This window comes from Perca fluviatilis, chromosome 11 (genome assembly GCF_010015445.1).
Source record: "Perca fluviatilis chromosome 11, GENO_Pfluv_1.0, whole genome shotgun sequence".
Classification (NCBI taxonomy): Eukaryota; Metazoa; Chordata; class Actinopteri; order Perciformes; family Percidae; genus Perca; species Perca fluviatilis.
The window spans coordinates 18,192,841-18,209,441 of NC_053122.1; the positions used below are offsets into that span (position 1 = coordinate 18,192,841).

Consider the following 16,601-nt stretch of genomic DNA (forward strand, 5'->3'; position numbering starts at 1 on the left):
TTAGGTGCCTTTTTTTCCAGTTGCAGGATATCTGTAAGATACACATTGATGATGTCCTTAAAGACATCTCAGAAATTGTGCTGATTGAGCTCCCCGAAAGTGATGCGTCTTCAGTGCAGGACCTGATTGATCGCAATGAGGTATGGATGCATACTTTTTCTGAACCCTTTTCATCCTCCAAATTAAGACACAAAGTAAAATTGAATTGCTAATGTTTTTCCATTGAATGAGTTCTTAAAGTGTCTATAATCAATCGTTTTTATAATGTATGAAATTACATTGTGAAAACAATGTGGCAATGTGAAATGGCTTTGTAGTGATGAACCTATAGAAATTCATCATCACCCAAATCTGCAGCTCCCCTCTGCTTTATGGAGCTCTATACAGAGTTTCAGGGCATTGTTTAGCTGTTCCGCCAGCAACATTACTGTTTTGGTTCACTCTCACTGCTCTCACTGTATTGTTTTCAGCTACAGCAGGCAGCTGTTTTCAGCTGAAATAACCCCAAAAACTCACTGGACAGGAACATCATGCAGACCAAGTTAGCGACTAGCTTGTAAACATAGTGGAGCATTTAGCAGTTAAAAACCATTGATAGATGATAGAGACCAAAAACCGAGCAAAGGGAGTGAATATTGGACTTACATTAATCAGGTGGCCAGAGGCATGACTACAAATGAATTATAATATTGCTCTGTAACTACTGGATGTGTAAATAAGCAACTGTTTATTTCAAAGAAATTATGAATTGTCTTGTTCACTAATCCACTCAATTTATATATATATTTTTTAGAATCAATGTAAGGAGTGGGCAAACACATTGGATTACAAATGTAGTCGTGTTAGAGAAGCAGTGAAGGAGCTGGGTAATGTCTTCAGTGCCATTTATGAATCAAAAGGCACCAAGAAGACTGTTGAGGAACCAGTTTCAGGTGCTCTTAAGTCCCAGTTTTAAGTCTTGCACACAAGTGGAAATAATATAAAAAAGAACAGTCATACTCACCCAAAATTGAAAAATGTTAGATGTATGTGCTTTTTTTTCACCCTTGGAACATTTTAGGATGGAGGAGTGTGACTTTTTCAGGAGAGAGCCAGAAGACCCTTAATGAGGAGGAGGGAATGAATTTAGAAGGTCCAAATAGAGATAAAGCAATCAAATTTGAGAAGGTATGTATGCTTACCAACAAAAAAACATAGCTCTTGTTGTACACAAATCAATAGATTAAAAATAATGTGACAATTTCACGAACTGCCGTCAGACTGTATTGCTATATCAACAAATATGTAAATGTTTCAAATAAAAATCTTAATTTCAGGAGTTTAAGAAGCTTTATGAATACTTCAGTGCAAGGGTATTAGATGCACTGGTCAAAACAACCAAGCTATCTCTGGAGACCCTGAAAAGGAGAATTTCTGGCATTATGTAAGTATGTCTGTGTTATTCACTATGTAAAATTTTTTTTAAAAAAGGCCAAAATCTAAGAGAAACAATATGATCTCTTACAGCTCGACATCAATAAATGGGAATTTTAGTACCTACCAGAAGTCAAAGTCTGAAACTAAGATGGTCTCGCTTATAAAATGTGAAGTCCAGCTGGTTATACCCAACGTGGTGAGTTTCTACTACTCATTGTTGACTGATTCCACTTCACACTTGTTACCTTAGGGGAGATGGATAATTTAGAATTCCTTGCCAGTATTGTTAAACAGAAAATGTTTCTCTGTCTTGTATTTGTCATCAGGTAATGATTCCCACCGAAGATGAGATCCAACAGGCCATAAATCGACTAATTGACTTGGTGTTGGAAATTAGCAAGGGCATTGCATGGCAGTGGGAGTACAGTCAAAATGGCACAAAGAACAAAGGTAAGTCATTATCAACATGCACATGAATTAAAAAAAACTAAACTTGGCGGTACGTGTCCACATGGGATGTTTTTGGACGGAAGGGATCGCCCCATTTACTAGCATTTGAGTCTTGATGGGCTTGCCACTAGCAGTTATCAATTTCTCTTCAATGACCATTGACAAGAAAGAAATCAGGCTACACCCTCCTACAACCGCGTTTGGACGAATGCTTCACTTATGAGCTGTCTGGTCCCGTATTTCAAAGCGGGATAAACTTTACCTTATTTTACAAAAATAGTTCACCGAAATGTGTTTCTGAAAAAAAATTCTGCAAGTGAAAAGCAATGCAGTTGCTAAATCTGTCTTTATTTTAGATTGACAACGATCAGTTTAAAGGGAACCTATTATGCATACCTGCAAAGTAGTTGCTTTTCGGCGCAAATCGCCGTTTTGAATGGAGAAAATGTCATCCACGTGAATCGTGTAGATCCGAAGAGTTTTTATTTGGATGGGGCGGGGGGGTGTCAAATTTCCCATAAACGGGAGTTTCAAAAACCTACTGTGGTCTTCCTCACAATAAAACATCTTTGGTGATACGTCACGCGAGTCATTTGGCCAATCACTGACATTAGTTTTGAGGTAATTGCTGTTATCTGCCAACAATATAAGTATGAACCTTAAAATGCTATATAATAGGTCACATTTAAAAGATATTCGTGAGGCAGCCAGTTGAGCTGGACGCCCCTGATTTGCATAAAGTAGCCTGGTTTAAACCTTTTTCAAATAAGGGGCGGGCAACTCAACTCGTCTCCTCTCGAAAATCTAGAAATACTTTTTAACTGACTAAAAGTCGCCCCGTCTCCCAAAAGTCGCCGCAATACTACATCAATGCATTGCCGGCTGCTTACATTGACATTGAATGGGAAGCGTGGAAATGACGCTGCCAGTGGACACAGCTGCTGTCCAATGACATTTTTCCGCACCTCACCATCAGTGGTACACAAATAAAATGACAGTACCCTTATAAAGGAAAAAGATACAGAATAAAAACAATAAATATAGTAAATACAATAATAACTAGAACTGCAAGCAGTTATGATGGGGCCCAAGCCTCCGATGCCAGTCACCTCCAATGCCAGTCGCCCCCGAGAAATGAGAGAGTGACTGAGAGGGTGGAGGTACCGGCAGGTGTGGTGGTTGAAAGAGCAGGGGAGGTGGTCAGGTTGTTGTAAATGGTGTCATAGGCGCTGATTGATGTTTTCCTCCGTGGGTGCTCACAGGCGCAAAAAATAGTCCTTAAACCTTAGAAAATGGACAGCGGCTGACACGAGCACACTCGCTTATTAACTCGATAATAAACTATACTTAAAAGCCCCCGTCCACTACCCCCTTTACTCGTGCTGTCCTCCTGGCAAAAATATCAGACATAATCAAGGGGATTTCTCAAATATTATTTACTAACTTGTCCAACTACATATATGGCATATGAGCAGTGAGCACTATATTCAAATGTCTCAATTCAAAATGTCGAATTCAAAAAGCACAGCACTCAATTCAAAATGTCAAAATCAATACACATCAGTACATCAGCCCAGCAGACAAGCCAAAAAAAACTAACAAAAAACAAAGCATTTTCATTATACAAAGAGAAACCAACACTTGCTTTCCCCCTGCCAAAAATATCAGACATAATCAAGGGGATTTCTCAAATGTAATTTACTAACCTATCCAGATACATACATGTAGGCATATGAGCAGTGAGCACTATATTCAAACTTTCTCAATTCAAAATGTCTATCAATTCAGAAAGCCAAAATCAATACTATATATTGCAGCATTGTGGGTAGGTCAAATATGTATTTTTCCGACTTTATTTCAAGGGCCCTGAAAGCAACTCCTCTGGTCAAAAACTTTCAAAAGCATCATGGGAAAGCTAAAACTGCTTAAGCATCACAGCTAACGACAATTAAAGGACCTAAATTGAATAAGATATGGAAAAAAGACTATCAATATTAGATGTAAGAATATGGATTTATTGCACAAAGTCCTCTGAAAGAAATACGAGTTCTAGGAAAAGAAGCGCAGACTGTGGACCGGTCTTTTACACTTCTCTGCAGCGCTGAACAAACCCACGAAGCGCTGTAGCAGCTACTTTGCAAGATTTGCTCGTCCAGGGTCCTCAGGAAATATAAACGCTGCTGAGCCTTCTTGACAAGAGAGGTGATGTTCGCAGTCCATGTCAGGTCCTGGGTCCAGGAACTAGAAGTCAGTGACTCTCTCTACCATGTTTCCTTTGATGTAAAGAGGAGCAGGTTCCTCTCTCCTCCTCCTGAAGGCAATAATCCATTCTTTTGTTTTGGTGGAGTTAAGTGCCAGTTTATGGTCAGTTCACCACACAGCCAGTTTTTGAACTTCATCCCTCGTCGTTGTTCTGTATCAGCCCCACCACAGTCGTGTCAAAACTCATCGTCAAACTTGATGATCCGGTTTGTGCTATGGGTCGGTGTGCAGTAGGCGTACAGTATGTACAGGATGGGTCTCGGCACCGGCCTTGAGGTGCCGAGTCCAGTGTTGAGCGTCAGGACTGGGGAGTGATAGGACCCTAACCTTACAGTCTGTAGTCGTTCATGCTGGTGATGGATGTTTTTTTTGGGAACGGGCATGATGGTGGCAGTCTTGAAGCATCTTGGGACAGTGCATTTTGACAGAGAGAAATTAAAGATATCGCGTAATTAGGGCTGAAACGATTCCTCGAATAACTTGAATAATTCGATTACAAAAAATCCTCGAAGCAAAATTCTTTGCCTTGAAGCTTCGTTAAATCAAAGGTTGTACAGCTCACTGTCTCCGCACGGAGCATTATTACTAGCGCACAAGAGGTTTGCGCTTCTACGGACACAACACAAGCACAGACAGTATATAAACACAAGACTGACGGCCCAGATTACAAATGAAGGAAGACGAAAATAGCAAGGGTCTAAGAGAAGAGACAGGCGAGAGAAAACGACAGAAAGTTCGGGATCACTTTAGGCTGCAAAAATGCTGCTACATCATCTCCGTAACAAACCTCCAGTCTACTCATCCATTCCACGGAGCCAACTTGACACAAGGTAGCTAACGTCTGCTGCTGTCGTCCACCGCGCTGTTTTACACAACTAGCCTACAGCATGTAGCTACTCTGCTAATAGCGATGTTTTACCAACAAGCTAAAACGAAAGCTGTCGGTTTGTAGTCTAACTGTTTATTAGTTTGCTTCTAATCTTTGGAAATTTAGCTGCTGCCGGAGATAAACCGGCTCCTCCCCCCAGCATGGCTACTTAATATGCACGTGAATTATTTAAGGGTCTTGGAATATGGCAATAAAAAATGTTGCTTTTTCTAAAAAAGGAAACCTGTCTTTTTTATATAACAAGCGACAGGTTTCCTTTTTTTTAGTAAACAGCAATAATAAATATTTACTATTGCTGTTTACTAAGTATTTCTTACTAAGTATTTCTTATCCGATTACTCGATTAATCGATGGAATAATCTGTAGAATATTCGATTACTAAAATAATCGATAGCTGCAGCCCTACACGTAATACCTCCGCCAGCTAATCTGCACTGTCCCGCAGCACTCTTCCTGGGATGCCATCTGGGCCAGCAGCTTTCCTGGGGTTGACACTGCGGAGTACACTCCTGACATCCTCTGTGCTCACAGTGGGTGCCAGGTCGTTGGTGTTCGCTCTGAGTGCAGATGCAGGCTCCACTTCAGTCAACTCAAAGCGGGCGAAAAAGTGGTTGAGCTCCTCAGCTAAGGAGTTGCTGCTGTTTTTCCCATAGGCTCCCTTTTCCTCTTTGATGGCTCTATTGATGTTGGATCTGGCCGTGCTGTACATGTCTTCATTGCTGGATCTGAAGGCTGAGTTACGTTCCCTCAGCAGTTTTTTGGCATCACTGTTCATCCATGGTTTGCTGTTTGGATAACACCTGACCTCTCTATCGACAGTGACATTGTTGATACAGTTGTGTATGTAGAGCATGACAGACTACACAGACTGTGGCTGTGTAGTCTGTAATATCCTGATTTGCAAAAAGATCCCACTGGGTGCACTCAAAAGAGAGAAACAGGGATAGGTGGTCAGACTGGCCAAGGTGAGGGAGGGGGGAGGCTTTGTATCCATCCCTGATGTTGCTATATACATAATCCAATGTGTTTTGACCTCTTGTCCGACATATAACATGCTGGTAGAATTTAGGGAGGACCGTTTTTAGATTTGCCTGGTTGAAGTCCCCAGCCACGATGAAAATCCCGCTAGTATGCTGGGTCTGCTATTTACAGATGGTTGTTAGCAGAGTGTTCAGTGCTAGCCAGGTGCCAACCATGTGTGATGTCACCCATTGGTTTGTGGAGGTATTGAGTCGTCGAGTTTACCGTTACGGGTGCAGCCATCCTGGTTGCGGATGTGACTATTTTAGACGAGAGGGAAGAGTGAGGGAGGAGCTGATTACACTCTACATTACATTGCACACTTTCAATGGCAATCACATCATAGCCATGCCCTAAATTTTTTAATTCACGACCATAATTAAAAAAAAATGAACATCATTCTGTGTTGCAGAAGACTTTCAACTAGCAATTGAGACCATAAACTCATTATGAAAATGTTTACTGAGGTAATAAGTCAAGTGAGAAGTGGGTCACTTTCTCATAGACTTCTACAGAAACCGACCTCCTTTTGCACGTGTCGCCCTCTGCTGGAATTCAGATAGAATGCAGATTTAAGGCACTTCCGCATTTGCAGCACTTCGCCGAACAGGATGGTTTGTCCATTAATATTTACAGCCAATGGTGCTAGCTTGACATTAGCGCTTGGTGGAATGTAAACAGCCATAATGATAATGACCGTGAACTCCCGTGGCAGATAAAAAGGACGACATTTCAATGTTATGAACTCCAAGTCTGGTGAACAATGCCTCTCAGTGACGGTTGAGTTAGTGCACCACTCATTATAGGAGTATATGCATAATCCCCCTCCTCTGCTCTTAGTCGCTGCTCCTGTTGGCCTGGTGCGTTGTGCGGCCAGTTAGGCTGATAGCCTCCGCCAGGATCCCTGCATGCAGCCAAGTCTCAGTTATCACCATAATCGAACAGGTTTGCACAGTTTTGTGTTCCGTGTTGATCAGTTCCAGTTCGTCCATTTTGTTGCTGAGCAATCGGGCGTTCGCCAGAAAGATGCTGAAGAGCGCCGGTATGTGAGGACCTTTCTTTAACCTGGCATGAATGCTGGCTCAACAGCCGGCACTTCTGCCTCCTTTCTCTGCGCCGCCTCCTGCGCCGTGAGTCCAGTATGGTAATCCACTGGGACCCCGATGGTCGGATGATCTCCGGTGGAATATAGTTGCTGTGGAAGTTACTGGTGAGATCTAATTCCTCACACAGTTACCCCATTCTTAAAAGATCTTGACAGTTGTATGTCGAGGCGCTGGTCAACATAAAGATGAACAAAACAGACAAACATAACCACAAGGGGGAGAGCAAAGCCACTGCATACGTGTGCGCCGCCATCTTGCCCTAAGTAAATAACAATTAATCTTCTTAAATTTAAACCAAGTATATGCTGTTAGTTGATATAATATGAAAGAATTCTTTTTGTCTGACAGTATATAATAAAATCTGTCTTCTGATATGGCCAATATCAATCTAAGTTGTGTACCACTCTTAAGAACGCCCTTTTTATTTGTTGTGTGGACATGATTAGTTTTATTAATCTTATTACTTACTCATTTTTGTGTATATCGTTTTTGTTTTCATTTGTTTGTGATGATCTCATAGGCGGAGAAAAAGAGAATTTCTATCACAGAGTTGTTGAACACAAGGACATCAAAAAAGCTCTGGTCATTCTTAAATATGAGGTCAGCTCCCAGAGAGGACAAGCAGCTGATGTTCTGAAGCAGTTTAATCCTTTCAGAGGGATCTGGGATGAGGACAGGAACCTCAAAGTCAAGGTTTGTTTTCCTTGAAACATACCATGTTCTTGTTTTGACTTTTGAGAGAACATACATGTATGTTTTCCAATAATGATAATAATAACAACCATGTCATGTTTATCTTAACTTTCATAAAGGAATTCATGGACAGCAATCCATCCTTGATCCAGATCAAATCTGAAATCCAGCACTACGACTCAGTTGAACAAGAAGTTGGTGATATTAAACCCATCATTGTTTTGGGGTCTACTGAATTGTCAACAGGTAAGGTAGCCGTAATGTGTTCTAGACAGCAACCAGATGAATTTATATTATTTATAAATAATACTTTTTTTACTACATATTTTAATGTGTGCTGCTGGATCAAATTCCACTCACAAATAGAGAGATGGTCAAAGCTTTACAGCACACCGCCAGAGGAAGGAGCTAAAGCTTTAGAGTTTTCCCACTATTGCAGTTAGCAGTGGCTACGTGGAGCATGATTGCCTGTACATGTCATTTCAATCCATTCAATGATGAGACATTTACTCAAAACTAAAAATGTTAATCTTGTGGTGGTGCTCGGAGAGGAAAACATAACCGAATGTACCACAAATATTTGTACAAAATATAATGGCAATGCATATAATCATTGGTCAAGTTATTTCTGTCTGGACTGACCAACATTGTTGTATCTTCCACATCATATTTTTTTTTACCAACAAGAAACCTTCTGGCCCAAGAAGCAACATCCTATTTGTCATAGGAAACATTTCATTTTATAGCAAAATGTTTTAGTTGGTTATGACATCACTTGTAAGTAATGCCTGGTTTGAGAACTGTATTCTGCACTGTAAATTGTATCTCTTGTAAACAGAGCCATTGAAGAAGGCCTTGATAGCTGAGACCAAAGCCTGGAAGAAACTGTTGTGCAAGTACCTAAAGGAGAAGTACAAAAAGAAAATGATTGACACCAGCATACATACTAATAAATACCTCATACAACTATCTCATCCTGTGGATAATCTGGAAGATGTGCGTCGTGCCATGGGTGCCCTGTCTAAGCTTCGGGATGCTGAAATACAAACTGATATGACATTGATTTCCATTGAGGTGTGAATATCACATATCATATTTGTTTTCAAGGACATAGTATCTTAATTCTAGTCTATACCTGCAATGTTTATATGATCGTGTACTGACCAATAATAGAACTGCTTCAAAAAAGGCTGAGGGCTAGCTTTCCAGACTTAGAATATGAACAAATCATGGTGAAAACGTGTGATTATTGAAAGAAATAAAAATGACAAGAGCAATTTGGAGTTACGCATTGTAAGGGACAAGAAATACACAATGAACTGAGTAAATTGCTGGCTTTGCATGATCTATGCAAAATTATCAGTTTGAAGTTATACATGATTTCCCTTGATAAGTTAGTCCTGCAGTTTGATTTATGTAGTAGTCAAATAACTATCAAATGATCATGTTATACGTATTTTACAGGAAGCGTTTGAAATTTTGACTAAATATGAAGCAGAAGTGACTACAAGAGAAGCAGAAGGGGTCTACAATCTTAGGCATTTCTTTACAAAGCTTCAGTCTAAAGCGGTTAGTATTATTATATTCATGCCTTTTTTTTGCTTTGGAATCTTATGTGTTCTTTTGTAACTCAGATGTGATCTTGGTTTTTCCTGACTCGCAGAGATCAGTGCAAGAAGATCTTGTTCGTATGCAGCCCAAGTTCAAACAAAACCTTCTAGAGTGTGTGGCCATTTTCCAAAATAATGTTGGCACCTTTGTGAAACAATATGATTCAGTAAGTAATCTGCAAGTCTCCTCATTGTTTGTAAGTTTTCAATCAATCAATTTAAATGAATAAATTAATTACATGGTCTGTTTTAGGAAGGCCCTATGGCTGATGGAATCGCCCCCCAAGAAGCCAGCCGCAGGCTCCAGATCTGTCAGGTAACATTGTTGATGGATTTAATAACATCCTATATTGGTCAATGTTGGATGCATGTAAAGTATTTAAACAAGTAGGAAAGCAATACTGCATACAGAATGTTGACACTACTGACATTTCAGGTTGAGTTTAAGATTTGTTGAAAATGTAAAAACTGTAATTTCTTTAGATCATCCACGTTAATACAGACTTCAATGTTTAGACCAAGTCACTTAAATGCAATAAGAAAAAAAATGTCTTACTTACTTACTGTGTGGTTGACATGTCCTTGCTCTTTATAAGTGTACAGTGTATCCGCTCATAATACCCCAAACCAAGGAGTTCAATGCAAAAGTATCAGGTGATAAATGAGCAGGGTATAAAAATGCATGTGAATTTGTTTTATAAACACAAACATTTATCCATATATCCACACACAGTCTTTTTGTTTTGCAATGTTTAATTGTATTTGAATGTTTTAAATAGTTGTTTTTCTGCAAACTAAAATACAAAAATATATCAGGATCTTCTCCCAGATAAGTTTATCTTCCATATTTAATACAGACCTTTTATATTTTTATTTTATTTAGACTCGATTTGAAGAGCTGTGGAGAAATTTCACGACATATAACTCTGGAGAGCAGCTTCTTGGCTTGCCAGTTACAGATTATGACTGTCTGCAAAAGAAAAAGTGTGTGACCACTCTACAAAGCTTACCCTACGTTACCAAAGCAATGGAAATTTGATTTAATACTTAGCTATAGTGTTAATCTTTGTGGTAATTTATAATGTATTTAGACTAATAAATATATGATTTCCTGTGGTTACCTTAGAAAAGAGCTTGATCTGCTACAGAAACTCTATGGCCTATATGATGCAGTGATGAGTAAGATTAGAGGGTACTTTGGCATCCTGTGGACAGATGTGGATATTGAGAAGATCAATGCAGAACTTTTGGAATTTCAGAACAGGTAATACAAGTATTTCTGCTCATCAATACTACAATTTGCTATGTGCTGTGATTTTTTTTAATATGATGAACATCAACTTGGCTTTTGGTTAGGCATGTGCCAACATGAAAAACTTTCCAAATTAATACAATATTATCTCTAAAATTGCTGTAAGAAGGTGAACATTTTCAAATATAGGTAGTTCAAATCTAAACTGTATGTATAGTTATTCAGACAAATACATTAACACGTATTCCTATTTCTAGGTGCCGAAAGCTACCCAAAGGATTGAAGGACTGGCAAGCCTTCCAAGACCTGAAGAAGACAATTGATGATTTCAGTGAGTCATGCCCTCTGCTTGAGATGATGGCAAACAAGTCTATGATGAGGAGACACTGGGACCGGATTACAGATCTGACTGGGCACCAATTTGAGGTGGAATCCAATACCTTTACACTGCAGAACATCATGGAAGCACCTCTGTTGAAGTACAAGGACGATATTGAGGTTTGCTGGCAGTTTGGATATTGGGGTTGCAACCTGCCCTAAACTCTAGTTACAATATTTTATCTTATTGTGTTGTTCAACCTCCTAAGCTTGGCTTTTTGCATATGTAGGACATCTGCATATCATCTGTGAAGGAGAAGGATATTGAGGCCAAGTTGTCTCAAGTGAAAGAAGTGTGGTCTGGCCAGATCCTGAGCTTGATGACATTTAAGGATAGAGGAGAACTGATGCTGAAAGGGACAGATACAGTAGAGATCCTCACCATGCTGGAGGATAGTATGATGGTGTTGGGGTCACTGCTGAGCAACAGGTATAACAAAGGAAACACTGACTTATGATTATCAACTAATACAATTTTAAAACATTGACCACAATTAATATTTAACACAAAGTAAGAAAATTGATTGAGGCCATAAAAAGAAAAGACTGCTACTAGACTGATGTGACCCGTCAGATGTTTCAAAGTATTGATGCAGACAATTTTGGTTCTATTTATTCAAAGTATCATTTCAGATGCCCACACACTGTATTGTGCTGTCTTAAGGAACGTGTGTCTTTGTCTGCCTTTTTATAGGTACAGTGCTTTCTATAAAGCAGAGATCCAAGACTGGGTAACAAAGCTTTCAACATCAACAGATGTCATTGAACAGTGGGTTATTGTGCAAAATCTGTGGATCTATTTGGAGGCTGTGTTTGTTGGGGGTGACATCGCCAAAGACCTGCCACAGGTATAGTTCTAAATTTGTATCTTTATATTATGAAAATCACAATGTTGCGCTCTTCCTTAGTAATGTGCAAAAATACTTTCCCAATGTAGGAAGCAAAGCGTTTTCAGAACATTGACAAGTCCTGGATTACGATCATGCAGCGAGCCCAAAAATTCCCAAATGTGGTGGAATGCTGTGTGGGTGATCCAATTCTGGCACAGCTCCTACCAGATCTTCAAAAACAGTTGGAGTTCTGTCAAAAATCTCTCGCAGGGTAAACCTTTTGTAAAGCTGTTTTTGTAGTTTATTGCTTTTTGTTATAGAGATCAGTAGGGATAAAAATATTTTACTGAAAACTCTTCTACATAGTGCTACCTTGTTAGTGTATTGTCTTCAATTTCGTTGACCTCCCCTAGTTTTTCTACAAATTGCTACTGCCAAAATTCTGTAAAACAAAACACTAATGTATGAGAGATTCAAGCCATATAGAAGTGTGCTTGTTTTGCAAAAGCCTCATTGCAATGTATCTGCAAAGTTGTTTTTATCGAATCACTTGTATTTGATGGTTCTTCACATGTTTTTGTCCATTGTCCATTCAAGTGTCGTCATCCGACTTAATTACTATTGATTTATTTTTTTTCATTTCATTTGGTTACTCATGCCTTGCAAATGCTTTGCTAAAGTTGAGGGAGGTGATGTGTATTTAATGTGTTTTATTGTGATGTCTGTCTTGAGTCAGCAATTTCCCTTTCTCCAAGTCAGTCTCTCCCATGGGAGACAATATATTAACCTTCACCTTAAACTGGAGATGTAATCTGACTCAACAGGTACCTGGAGAAAAAGAGGCTCCTCTTTCCACGGTTCTTCTTTGTGTCTGATCCGGCCCTTTTGGAAATCCTCGGGCAAGCAAGTGATTCTCACACAATTCAGGTTAGAACATTGATTTTCGCTATAAAAAAAAGTTTTTAAATAACAAGTAAAGTGTAAAAAAGAATCACAGTTCCTCAAAAACTTTGTATAAAAATAAGACAGTGGAAGATAGTATTAGGATGTAACCCAAGTACAAATACATATCAGAAAAAAAGGTTAAAGGATTTCCTAACTTTGCTTATGAACTGCTACACTTTTTAAACAACAAACTTTCTGGCACTCAATCATTTCTACGATTGTCCTTTCATAGTGACAGAATATACACAACAAAATGTTAAAATTGTAATCTGTCATATGTTAATGGATTTCTTGAACTTGTTTAGTATAAATGTAGAAAGGCTAATTTTTTTTTTTTCAGTCACATCTTCTTGGAGTGTTTGACAATGTTAATGAAGTGGAGTTTCATTCAACTGAGTATGACAAGATGGTGGCTGTTAGTTCACAAGAGGGAGAGAAACTACTGGTATGTAATGCTAATTGCATTTGCAGAATATAAATATAATGTAGAAATGTATATATTAAAGAACGCCGACTTATGAAACTTATCAGTAAGACACAACGTGATACGTACCATCTCATCTTCATGCGTGCGTAACGCTATCCGACCGGCTCCAGCATTAGCTTAGCCCAGCACAGATCCTGCAGGTAACTGGTTCCAACTAGCCTACTGCTCGAATTGTGACAAGATCACCAACATGTTCCTATTTACATGGTGTGATTTTTAGAGTCATAGCATTGTAAAAAAACAACGTAACAAAACGAGACACCATCTTCTATCCATAAACAAACCGGGAACTATATTCTCAGACAGGCTTGCTGCGAGCATATCACTCCGCCCAAGTACTATATTCTTCCGCCTGAGAATATAGTTCCCGGTTTGTTTACGGTTAGAAGATGGCTGTGTCTCATGTTACGTTGTTTTTTGTACACGCTGTGACTCTACAAATCGCAACATGTAAATAGGAACATGTTGGCGTTATTTTGTCACTTATTGGGAGCAGTAGGATTACTGGAACCATTCACCTGCCTGTCTGTTATGGGCTGATGCCGCTGGAGCCATCAGACAGCTTTACAGCACGCACGGAGATGAGAAGGGTATGTATCGACTTGTCTAACTCTGGGGGTTACGGTGAATAAGCTAAATTTCCAATAAGTTGGCGTGTTCCTTTCATGTCAAGCACTTTTTTGCAGCTGGTCTAAATGGAGCTGATTTTAATTTCATTATTTATTGTTGGGAATCTAACAATGCATTATATAGCAGTGTGTGTCTTGTGTTTTGTTTGTGAAATCTTAATACAAAAAATAATTTGTAACTGCAGTGTAGGAGACAATTTGGAGGGAAACTACCTTAAAATTGTACTAGAGTAAATGCACTTTGTTGCTTTTCTGTACTCCTCAGAAGTATAGTATATCATAGTAAATGTGTATTTGTGGTTTCAGCTGGACAGTCCTATCATGGCACAGGGACCAGTAGAGCTCTGGCTCGGGGAGCTGTTGTTACAACAGCAGGCTTCATTACACTCTGTTATCAAGGCTTCAGATCTAGAGATCAACGATGAAGACTTTGATCTCCTCTCTTTCCTCAACAAGTTTCAAGCACAGGTCAGAAGACGGAAGTGATTTTTTTTATATTATGTTGACAGTTGTCATGCTAGTGGCACCCTAATTCCTTTGTATTAGATATCAGGTCAACTCTAGGCTTGTACAAGGTATAATTGTGGTAGAATGTCTAAATTGGTTGGAGGTTTTATACTGTACTCTTGAAGGTGTTCCTAGAAAAATCCTAATTTTCTTCTCAATTTATTCTGATCAAACTACTACGTGGTAATCACTTGATAAGGTAACAAGGTTGAAACAAGGGACAAGTGACACAAGGGCTCAGGAACTGGTGAAACACATCAGGGCAGGGCAGACAATCAGACAGGAGGGAAAACACAAGGCAGGAAGTAAAACAAAACATGACAAGGGAGAAACAGACTACAAAATAAAACAGGAAAAACTACAACAGAAACTTACAGTTGTGACAGTGACACAGAAATGTTCATAAGTCATTTTTTGGAAGTCCAAGTCGAGCGCTCAAGTTCAAGTCAAGTCTCAAGTCTTTTGCCACGAGTCCAAGTCAAGTCTCTGGCCATCTGATCTGTCTCTAACACTGTATTGTTAAATCTTATGAATTCAAAGCATGTCCTGTAGCTACCATCCATACAGTATCAAAATCAGTTGTAGGATAACTTTATGGGGTCTACTTAACACATCCCTCTAGCCCTCGGACTTGGTGAAATATTAACCTAAGTTTGTCCCATCATATGGATACAACTATAAAGATACAATTTTCTTGTTCCCAGGCAATCCCATCATTAGCACAACACGTTGCGATGGTTAGCTTGTTACCTGTGATGATATATGCTAAATGTAACGTCCCTTTCACTCAACAAAAATGTCTAATGTCGAAGTGGAAATCAAGAGAATAGTGTCTCCACAGCAGGTGACAGTGTGCACGGATCCGCTGCGCCACGCATGGATGAAATAATGAAATAGTGAATAGGACTACAGTAACAGAAATATGTGCAGAATTAAGACCGTCAAGACGGTCCAGTGTTTGGTGGGCCGGTTACACCTTGTTTACTTATTAGCATACAAATCATCCACAGGATCAATTACGCATCATGAGTTTGCCCACCTGACACAGCATTTGTTCATGGGAAGATGGATCCATGCGTCCCGCCTCCTGTGTGCCATGGATGTCTGAGCCTCAGCAACTACTAACTATAAAGATACAATTTGCCTGTTCCCAGCATTAGCACAACACTTTGCGATGGTTAGCTTGTTACCTGTGACAATATATGCTAAATGTAACGTCTCTTTCACATTAGCAAGTGACTGACCTATCTGGATGCGTTTGGAGATGCCTGATGAAGTTAGAGGTTGTTGATCCGGCATCATTTATCTTGGTGCCATACACCTTGCATGTAGCTGTTAGCTTACTGCCACTGTTTATGAAGTTATTGAAAGCAAAACTAATGATAAAAAGGCACAACTCCGGGAGGACTTGATGTCGCCATCGTCAATGCATTTTTTTATATGTGAGTGCACGCACATAAGGCATAACGCATGCGTTACATTGCACATTATCACAAAGGGCAGAGGACATGCAGCTCGTCATACGTTCCCCAACGTATATACGCCAATAAAAGAAAATAGAAATACTGTACATGAATAAATTTAGATTTAAAAAGCAATAATTGCATGAAAACAGGTTGTTGACAAGTCTCGAAACTCAAGTCCGAGTCAAGTCTGAAGTCAGCTGTTTGTGCGACTTAAGTGCGACTCGAGTGAGAGTCTCAGACTTGAGTCCCCATCTCTGCAGTGACATCAGTAGTTTTTTTGTTTGTTTTTAATACAACTTATGTACAGTATTTTAGCTCATACTTTTAGGTTGCATTCAGATAATTCACTTAAGGAGTTGCATCTTTTCATGCAATATTTTTCTTTTACTTTTTTAGGTGGGCTTGTTGGGAATCCAGATGCTTTGGACAAGAGATTCAGAAGAGGCACTGCAAAATGCTGAGGATGACAGGGAGATAATGCCGCTTACCAAAAAGAAATTCCTAAATCTACTCAGTGCACTTATTAAACAAACCACCTGTGACCTGAGCAAATTTGACAGAGTCAAATATGAGACGCTTGTCACAATCCATGTGCACCAGAGTGATATATTTAATGACCTAGTAGGTTCTTTAAAAAGTCTTACTTGGTCATGGATCCTAT

General features: G+C 39.4%; 1 protein-coding gene across 3 annotated transcripts in view; it reads left to right on the forward strand.

Annotated features, from left to right (window-relative positions):
* Positions 1 to 16,601, forward strand: part of LOC120568290 (dynein heavy chain 8, axonemal-like) — a 55,018-nt gene that overhangs the window by 16,858 nt on the left and 21,559 nt on the right. For all 3 annotated transcript variants that reach the window (XM_039815692.1, XM_039815693.1, XM_039815694.1), the window contains 22 exons: positions 21 to 140; positions 794 to 932; positions 1,061 to 1,167; positions 1,317 to 1,423; positions 1,507 to 1,612; positions 1,743 to 1,866; positions 7,664 to 7,836; positions 7,956 to 8,082; positions 8,675 to 8,910; positions 9,301 to 9,405; positions 9,500 to 9,613; positions 9,700 to 9,762; positions 10,330 to 10,430; positions 10,573 to 10,710; positions 10,956 to 11,196; positions 11,307 to 11,506; positions 11,771 to 11,924; positions 12,014 to 12,177; positions 12,731 to 12,833; positions 13,192 to 13,296; positions 14,274 to 14,435; positions 16,337 to 16,561. In XM_039815692.1, the coding sequence (XP_039671626.1) occupies positions 21 to 140; positions 794 to 932; positions 1,061 to 1,167; positions 1,317 to 1,423; positions 1,507 to 1,612; positions 1,743 to 1,866; positions 7,664 to 7,836; positions 7,956 to 8,082; positions 8,675 to 8,910; positions 9,301 to 9,405; positions 9,500 to 9,613; positions 9,700 to 9,762; positions 10,330 to 10,430; positions 10,573 to 10,710; positions 10,956 to 11,196; positions 11,307 to 11,506; positions 11,771 to 11,924; positions 12,014 to 12,177; positions 12,731 to 12,833; positions 13,192 to 13,296; positions 14,274 to 14,435; positions 16,337 to 16,561 (3,114 nt within the window). The remainder of the gene's footprint in view (positions 1 to 20; positions 141 to 793; positions 933 to 1,060; positions 1,168 to 1,316; positions 1,424 to 1,506; positions 1,613 to 1,742; positions 1,867 to 7,663; positions 7,837 to 7,955; positions 8,083 to 8,674; positions 8,911 to 9,300; positions 9,406 to 9,499; positions 9,614 to 9,699; positions 9,763 to 10,329; positions 10,431 to 10,572; positions 10,711 to 10,955; positions 11,197 to 11,306; positions 11,507 to 11,770; positions 11,925 to 12,013; positions 12,178 to 12,730; positions 12,834 to 13,191; positions 13,297 to 14,273; positions 14,436 to 16,336; positions 16,562 to 16,601) is intronic.